Source organism: Anser anser, assembly GCF_964211835.1.
Source record: "Anser anser genome assembly, chromosome: 3".
Classification (NCBI taxonomy): Eukaryota; Metazoa; Chordata; class Aves; order Anseriformes; family Anatidae; genus Anser; species Anser anser.
This window is the reverse complement of record NC_139722.1, coordinates 94,957,838-94,966,847: the sequence shown is the minus strand read 5'-3', so window position 1 is coordinate 94,966,847 and position 9,010 is coordinate 94,957,838. Positions and strand designations below refer to the sequence as shown.

The window sequence follows — 9,010 nt, the reverse complement described above, 5'->3', positions numbered from 1 at the left end:
CGCTGAGGGGACGGAGCTGTAACCTCACCGTTCGCGTGGCGCCCAAGCGGGCACCTTCCCCTTGATGGCGGGGAGAGGGATACGAGCGGTTCCTCGTAGCCAGGGGCAGGGTGGTTTTAGGCCTCAGCAGCCGGGTCGTGCCTCCGAGTCCCGGGGCGTAATGCCAGCAAGAAGCGTGCAGCCGGCACGCAGCGAGGTACCAAGCGGGGACTCTCCTTGGCTTTGTGTCTGGCGAGGGGGAACCCCACACAGGGTGGAAAGCGCTGCTGGACAAGCGGCTGTGGTAAAGCGCCCGATCAGCTAGTAGTCACGGTGCCATTGAGATTACACAGCAACAGCATTTAGGTAAGGAAAAGAGGGAAAAACATAAACATTTCTTGCCACTCCACTTTCACCCAACGGCAATTTTCTCTCAGCCCAGAGTACCTCAAGTCAATGAGACTCGGTTCATGACTTTCAACAAACTTCTGCATAACTTAATACTGACATTTTGTACTGCTGTCTGACTTGAGACATACATATAGCCAGAGGAACCAAGGAAAGGTTTCGCCATATCCACACACATGGGAAATACTTTTGAGTTTTTCCCTGCTGGCTGGTTGATTTCCCCTCTGCTCTGTGTGTGGCAGCTTGTAGCAAGCTGACACCACCGCTGGCACCGTGCCTTGCAGGGGCGTGCTGGGCTACCTCCAGCTTGGAGAGAGGCTGAATGCTGATACATATGATTTAGCTTCCCAGATAAATCAAACTGATGCATCCTGATTTAGGGTAAGGTAAGTAACATCTAGAGCCAGCTGAACTAAGTCTTCAGCTCCTTATGCTCCGTTCAATACCAGCACATGCTACATTTAATTGAATCTTCTACCTTTGTGCAGGCTTATTTCAGGGAAACTGTTTCTAGGGTTCCAGCTCAGTGTATCCTAGCTCACTTTCTGTCCCACTAGGAAAAACTGACCAGCAGCTTCCTGCTTACCAAAACAGCTTTCCTTTTTTTTTTTTTTTTTTTTTTCTGTTCAAGGAAGCATTCAATTCCAGGGAGCTGTCACGTAAGACTCGAAGAACGCGCACTTTTGTAGTGCAATGCAAAGCAGCAGCATCTCAAGAAATCTCAAGACTCACACACTTGCTCTGGTCCCCAAGAGCACCAAGTTTCCAGTAGCCAAAAATCACTTACTTAGAACTAGCTCACGTACTATAACACAACACCACACCATATAACATGGATGTTTTACAGCTCCAAACGTGCCTTTATGACTGAGCAGCTTGCCCAGCATGGGTTATCAGCCTTAACTACCTTGAAAAGGTGTCACTCTGTGTTCATAACTTCTATTTCTGCTGGTAAGGAGCAACAGACCTTTGAATTACTGGTGTCTGTGCTCTGCTACGCATCAAATGAATGAAACAAGCAGACGGGACATCCAAAATGAAATGAAGTATTTAAACCATGGAGTTCATTGCCCTGGGACACTCTGGTTCTTGAAAAATTACATTTGTTCAAAAACAGCTGGGCTACATCATAGAAGGAAGAAAATAAATCCAGCAAAAGTTTCAAAACAAAACTTCTGGCTTACAAAGTCTCTGAACCACAAGGCAACTGGAGACAGGGACAACGTGCTTGGAAAATGCCTCTTCACTTCCTCAGGCAATGGCTGGCGCAACAGCCAAGAGACTGGGCACCAAGTTGGGCAGCCCTCGGCGCCAAGCTGGCATGGCTGTTTTTGCTGTGATGGCTGAGCCAGTCTCTGCAATTCATCAGATGTTTTTTCTAAGTGTTGGATTTATGTTTACAAACTTTACAGTTGAGACGAATCCGTATCTACCGGTGAAAAATCCTCTCAAAGGAAATATTCTAACCCACACTGCTGGAATCCTGAATTTTGAAGTTGAAAGTTTTAGTCTTCTGGAGCTAAAGGTCTGCATGCCTATATCCGGTAAGTAGAATACTTTAAGCCTATAATAATATTAAATAATAATATACAAGTCTATTAAGAATTGTTACTACTAATAATATTCATAATAATAAATATAAGTATATTGATAATAATACTTATTAGTAGTAGTTATATTAATAATAATAATATATAAGCCTATTTCCGAGAGAGATGATGAAGTTACTTTGAAACTTGCACCGAAATCTGCTGTTTAGTGCAATATAGCATTTTACCACTCTGTGGCGCCAAACAATTAAAAAGAGGTTGTGCTTTTAAACGAAAACCATAGCCCTTCCTAAAAGCTGTATTTTTCTTAGTAGAAAAAGCCTTCGCTAGTAAACAGATTCTTCCATTCAAAAGTACCCAAGCACAAACACTACAGGCCATTATTTAAGATGCCATTTTCCTACCAGTGAAAGACAAGCTGTAGCCTTCCAATAACAGTTAAAGATATGTCATGGTGATAACATAAGTTGAACAGGAATTATCCTTCTCCGTTCCCCTTCCCCACTTAAACAAAACCTTTTAATGTGCTTTTTGAAAGACCATCTGATACCTTTTAATTAATTCTAACAGTAACTGAAGATCATCTATTCCTTCCTTTATATCACAGTTTTGTGTTACAACTAGTATATATGGTGTTATGGGAACTTTCTTTTCATTGAAAAGTCTAAAATACATCATCCTTTTAAAGAATCCAGATAGAAATGACACAGAAGATGATGTCTGATCTGAGGTTTTGGAATTGCAAGATGTTTTTTGGAATACATTTTCCAATTGTAGATATAAACACCTTAGCCTCAAATGGTTGCAATGCTTATCTATGTGGTACAGAGAAGCAGAAGAAGCCTCATCTGTCATGGCAGGTTCATAAGGCTCTGATCCAGTGTGTCAGAACCATGTTCTGTGTAGTCACGGAAGTCTAATAAACCCCCAAATTTTACTTCCCATTTGCAGGTTTGATAACAACTTGATAATCTCCGACATGGAGCTAGTGATGTTCTTTGGGTTAGTTTCTACACTCTGGACCAGATGTTTTGCAATACAGGGTTCACAATATTTCAAAATAAATGTGATATTCTTGTTCAGTGAGACAAACAGAAACTTTGAAGTTACCTTTTTGCATTAGGTCAAATTGCAGAGATAGAAGCAGTGCAACATACACTTCTTCAGTCTGCATATGTTATTTTAGAGAGGCTTGCATTTCATTGTGTTTTGTATTTACTTTGGTCTACTTTTGCAGTGAGTCAGCTAACAGAGGTGGTTGTTGCAAGGTGCAAATCTCTGCTCGTGTAGTTTGCTTCTACAACATACTGCGTAGCATTGATTTATTTTGCGTTTTCTGTACATACTTGTAAGACTGTGCCTCTGATTTATTATTGCTTCTATGTAACATGCACTAGTGACAACAACACCAATGAGAAACACCTCTCCATGAGACTGCACTTGTGCGCACAATAGTTTTCTATGCTTATTTCACGCCTTTAAGATTTATTCCCACCTTCTAATTACAAAACAAAATTTTATTTTGTTCTGTGCATCCCAGCTGGTCTACTTGTAATTTCATTCCCTTCAGTAACTGACCTTGGATTCTAGACATATCGGCATTACCTGTCAGGGCAGTTCAAAGAAAATCTTCAGCATCCCTACTCCTTCCAGACTATTTTTCTCATGCCTCTTTACCTGTCAGTACCGAGGGCTGCACGGCTGCAGAGCATTATTAGTACTATTATCTGAGGCAAAGAAAATGTCAATCCACAAAACAACCTGAAAGAAACACTCACGGAGCAAACAGGCTTTGCTCTCCCTCTTGCGGTCCAAGCCTGCCATTCCCACAGGCTGCGGTCTGCTTTGGCTCCACGCATCCCAAATTCAAACGCTCTCCACAGCGTTGTGTCTATCAGCAGAGGATGGCTGAAAGCAAACAACACAGACACAGTTTGCATTAAACACCAACACTAAATCCTTTTGTACAGAGATGGTTAGGAGCAGAAGGATAATTTTTATTCTTTTGGTGAAATATTTTCATGTGGAAAAATAGCATTTGTTTTCAGTTCATTTGTTTTTAATGTGGCTTTTCAAGGCACATTATAAAGAAGACATTAGGTAAAAAATAGTTCATTTCTTACTATTCCAGCAATGATATATTCAATATGTTTTTCAGTGGCAAATGTTTCAAAAACACATGAGGCACTTAGGAAAGTACCAGCATATGAATCAGATTCAGTGAAGTTCTTTGGCTACTTTAAAGTCACTGCAAGTGAGTGGAAAACTGGAAGCTGTCCCGAACTGAATAGGAAAAAATGAAATTGTGTGGATGATCAGACAGGAACATTTGAGCTTTCAAGTCCCCCCCCCCCTTTTTTTTTTTTTATCACAAAACCACGCACTTTCACTGACTGATCATCGTGACAGAGCAGCTTACACAAAAAGACCACCTCACTGTACACACTGCCTGTATGAGGAGACGAACACAGTGGTGGAGTGCAGTTGGTTTGTGCTCCTGAACCTGTAGACCATTTTGTCTCTCTAGATCCCAATCCAACCAAAAGATAATCCCTACATCTCCACCCAGACCAATAGGTGTACGAAGATGTCTGTATGTGTCAGACAAGGAACATCACTTTCTCCGAACACTTTTCAATCCTGCAGGTAGCCTTTAGCACAGACTTTGGGTCGCTGGGCACCAAGATGCATTCATTGCCCTTCCAGCCAAGGGGCCGAAGCGCCTGCTGCTAACAGACTCCCAGAACGGCCGGGGCTGGCAGGGACCTCTCAAGATCGCCCAGCACAACCAGCTGCCGAGCAGGATCGCCCAGAGCACACTGCGCAGGACGGCATCCAGGCGGGTTTTGAATACTTCCAGAGAAGGAGACCCCACAACCTCTCCGGGCAGCCTGTCCCAGCGCTCTGTCACCTCACAGTACAGAAGTGCCCCCTCATATTGCGCCGGAACCTCCTCGGCTTCAGTTTGTGCCCGGTGCCTCTCGTCCCCGGTGCCCGCCCGGGACACGCCGCCCTCCAGACCCTCGCCCCCGCTGCCCCTTCTGCGCCCCTTCCCCGCCCGGAGCCGCCGGGCTCCCCCCGCCGGGCTCCCCCCGCCGCTCAGGCCCCGCCCGGGCTCCCCGCCGGGGACGGCCCCGGCTCCTCAGTGGCCGCGGCGGCCGTCGCTCAGGCGGTCTGCCTGGCCGCGGGGATGGTGGGGCGGGCAGCCGGCGGCGCCCACAGCCCGGACGGCGCCCGGCGAGGCGAGGCGAGGCCGGCCAGGTGGGAGCTCGCTTCTCCGGCCCCTTCCCCCCCCCCTCCCTGGGCGGCCGGGCGGGCACCGGGGCGCGGAGGCGCGGAGCCCGCGGGCAGCTCCGGGGGGCGGCGGGGGGTGGCGTCGTGTGAGGGCATGGCGGGGGGTGACGTCATATCAGGACATGGCGGGGGGTGACGTCATATCAGGACATGGCGGGGGGTGACGACATGGTGTGGGGGGGTGACGTTGTGTGAGGTCATGGTTGTGGGTGACATCCCGTGAGGTCACGGTGTGGAGCCCGTGGGGGCAGCGGGCTGTAGGGTGGCGGGAGGAGGGTGCTGGAGGTCCCTGCTCGTGTGGGGCGGCCGGCAGAGCGAGCCCCCTGAAAAGGGGAAAGCGGGAAGAACGCAGCTTCCCGTTGCGCTTAATAAAACCCAGTATTTTTAAAAAGCCCTCCTCATCCAGCCTTCCAAGTCTCATCCAAAAGTTGCTCCTTGGCGTCATGCCGTGATCTCTCAAAATTGCAGCCACCGAAATGGTGACACGAGGTGGTTTTGCGTGGCGCAGTGACAGTGACCACATACATCCAAGGGTGCTCCATGGGCCGCGCCACCTGGCCGCCCCCCTGAGCCCCGCAATGAGGGGATCAGAAGGGCCAGAGCGGGGTCCCGCAGCTGGCACACTCCTTCAGGGGGACTGGCCCCACAGCATCGAGCAAGCAGCAGGAGAACCTGTCCTAAATCGGGGTTTGGAGGCCGTTTTCCATAGCTTAGGGTACAGTTCGTCTGGGCACGGAATTATGCAAAATGAGTCGAATGGAAAATAAAGTGCCCAGTGTTTTAGGCGAGTTTTGCCTGGCCAGTGACAAACCTGAAAATGGCTTCCGTGATTCCCGAACAGGTCCACTTTGTGTCTCATCGTTTCCTTTCTCCAGCCCAACCTTTATGGCTCCAAAAATAATTTGGAAGCGCTGCGTTTGGGTGGAAGAAGGGCCTGCAGTTCAGGGCCCTTGGGCTGTAACGCTGTAGGATGGTGCTGCTCATGCTAGGCAAGCCAACAAGTACAGCACAAACCCGCTCCTAGTGAAGCAGGAGGATTTATCAAGCTTTCTCTGGCAGAGAAAGGACGTATAGAGCATATGGACAGAATATGAAATGTTTAGTTAAACACAGTGTTTTGTTAAAAAAAGAGCAAAACACTGACAGGATGATAAGGAATATGTAAATTTTTAACATGCTTCAAAAAGCTGGAACATTGTTCCCTCCTTCCCCCTCAGATGTATTTTGATAATTTCCAAGAAGACAGAAAAAAAATAAAAAAATAAAAAAAAAGGAAATTATTTCCATCCCTTTGGGGAGAATGTGACATTCTGGCTTCTCGAAGCCTATGAAGAGGTTTATAAACTTAAAAAATGAAAAAGACAAATTTAATCTTTCCAGACTTGTCAAACTTGTCTCAATTAATTTTTGATGACATAATTAGAACTTACCACTTTAATGTGTGCTTTTTTAGTTTACTTTTCAAAAGATTTTATTTTTAAAGACTGCGAAGAACGGAGGGCTTTGCAGTGGGAACTGGAGCAGGAAGAAGGGGAGGACTCTGTAGGTTAGAGTGCTGATTCAGAGCACTCTATTAAGCCAAAAGAGATGAACTCATTTTTTTTTCCTCCCTTGGGGAATCAAACACGAAACAGGAAGTCATTGATTCAAAGCAAGATCATTCACTCCACAATTGTAAACAGTGTATTATGTGTCTGTAAATATTTCCAGAACCCATTGGCTTTTTGGAAAATATGAAGTAAATTATAAGAATCTCTAACAAACATCCCACAATAAAAAGAGTTATTCTCGAACTTTTTATCTGCAATGTTTATACAGTGGAATATTAATTAGCTTGGACATTGAGAAACTACTTGGCTGAACGCATTGTTCACTGCCAGAAATCCATCTACTCAAATGTTTTGTCTGTTGAAACACAAACATTTTTAGCTCCACCCTGTAATATTGCGCCCTACAAAAAAGCAAAAATTCTTTCCCGACTTTATCCATTTGTGTTTTCACCACCACAAACACTGAAATGTCCTACTGTTAACCAGATGTTGGCTGAGTTCGTCTCTGTCTTACGTAGCTGTGATTAGTCAACAAGGAAGAACACTGTAAAAAAAAGTCCTAAATAGACAATCTAATAGGAAATTGTCACTCCTTATTACTTAGGAGACCAGACCGTCTGCCCAAATCAGTCCATGCTTGAAGCCACTGCTTCCTTTGCAAAGTAGAAGAAGCTGCTGCTTGGAAGTGTCCCGGTGCATGTGGGGACTCTGCACAAGGAGAGGGGATCGGGGATGGGACAAGGGGAGGAACCTGCTTCCCTGACAGTCCTGGGAATCTTCTGGCAAGCTTAACACCGTAGGGGAAATGGTAAAAGACGCCAATCACCTAGAAGGCTTACAGTTGAAGAAATGCTTGTGTGCTTAAAGTTGAGAATCTGGGTGTTGCAGGATCCATTCAGGAAACTATTTTAATAACATGCTTAAATCTCAGCAGTTCCACAGGGATTCCTGAGCTCCTGAGTAGAGGATTCCTGAATAGGGATGGTTGTAACCTCATGCTTAACAGATTGAACCACAGCCTGAGAGACCAAGAGAAAGAGAGGGTCAGGAGTGGAGCAGCTACCTTCAGGCAAACAATTATGGCAAAAATACTTTCCTCTTTTTACTTCTAACTTAGATATGGAATGAAAGGAACAAAGAAATTAGGGTCTGGGAAAGGAAAGAAAAGTCGTGACAGTTTTTCACCTGTTTAGCTATTGTAAACTTGAGAGTAATCTGAGATGTTGAAAATTCAGGAAAGAACTAAAAAATACTACTGGGTGTATTGCAAAAATAGTTAAGGACTTTTTGGAATCCTACTCGTGACTTTGATTTCTCTTGCGGGTGCTTTGCCTTTTTTCTTCTTTTTTTACTTCTTCTTTTTCTTTTTTTCCTTTTTTTCTTCTGCAGCTGGTGAGCGCTGTGCAGGGGGGACCTGGGGCTCCCTCCTGCGACAGCAGGAGGTGGGGAGAGATGGAGATGCACATTCTGCATCTTGGCTGTTCTGTGCTGGTCTCTTCCATGACGCTGAGTTGTGGCCACGTGCCTGTGTTAGCATCGCCTTGTCCGTGGCATAGGTGACCGACATGCAGCATGGCTGATATTCTTGTGTTTGTTCTGGTCTTTCAGCTGCCTTCCACTGAATGGTGCTTTGCTGTCTGGTTTTTATGTGTGAGATAAATTGAATTCCCATGGGGAATTCAAGCATTATTTCACAGCCAAGCCTACGTGTTCGGATCCCTGTAAAGGCCGGGGCCCTCACTCGCAAGGAAATGTCTTGAACTGAGTGATTACATTCAGCCCTCCGCTTACTCTCTATTAAGCTGTCTACAAATAGCTGGAATACAACAGAGCCCAGTCCTTCTGCTTACACGCAGATGATTTTCTTGGCTTCTCAGACTCTAACCATGACAAGCCAGCTCTCATCCTGAATAATTTTTCCAGCAGTGCTTGTCCAAAAGGGCACAGAGCTTAATTTTCAGAAGGCATGAGCAGTTAAATGTAGATAAGAGCACAGGTTTCAGTGAACTTGAAACACAGATGAACCAGGATGTTCTGAGATCTCCTACAGCTGATACAAGGGGATTGTTTTCCCTGGGGGGACCTATTAGGGGCCATTTGCTCACCTATCTTTACATCTGGAACCATAAGCTCCAGCTTGCATCTCATTAAGGAGACTACATTTTCAAGGCAATCTGATTAAGCATAACAATTTTAAAACACTTTACTGAATCACCTGCCAAACAGTAA

General features: G+C 45.6%; 1 protein-coding gene across 8 annotated transcripts in view; it reads left to right on the top strand.

Moving 5' to 3' along the window:
• Nucleotides 1–5,049: 5,049 nt before the first annotated feature.
• The window catches only part of PLEKHH2 (pleckstrin homology, MyTH4 and FERM domain containing H2), a 60,810-nt gene continuing 56,849 nt past the window's right edge, over nt 5,050–9,010 (top strand). For all 8 annotated transcript variants that reach the window (XR_014581681.1, XR_014581682.1, XR_014581683.1 and 5 more), the window contains exon 1: nt 5,050–5,198. Coding sequence is in view for 5 of the 8 variants with exons in the window: in XM_083829109.1 (XP_083685235.1) it covers nt 5,128–5,198 (71 nt within the window). In the remaining 3 variants the exon portion in view is untranslated. The remainder of the gene's footprint in view (nt 5,199–9,010) is intronic.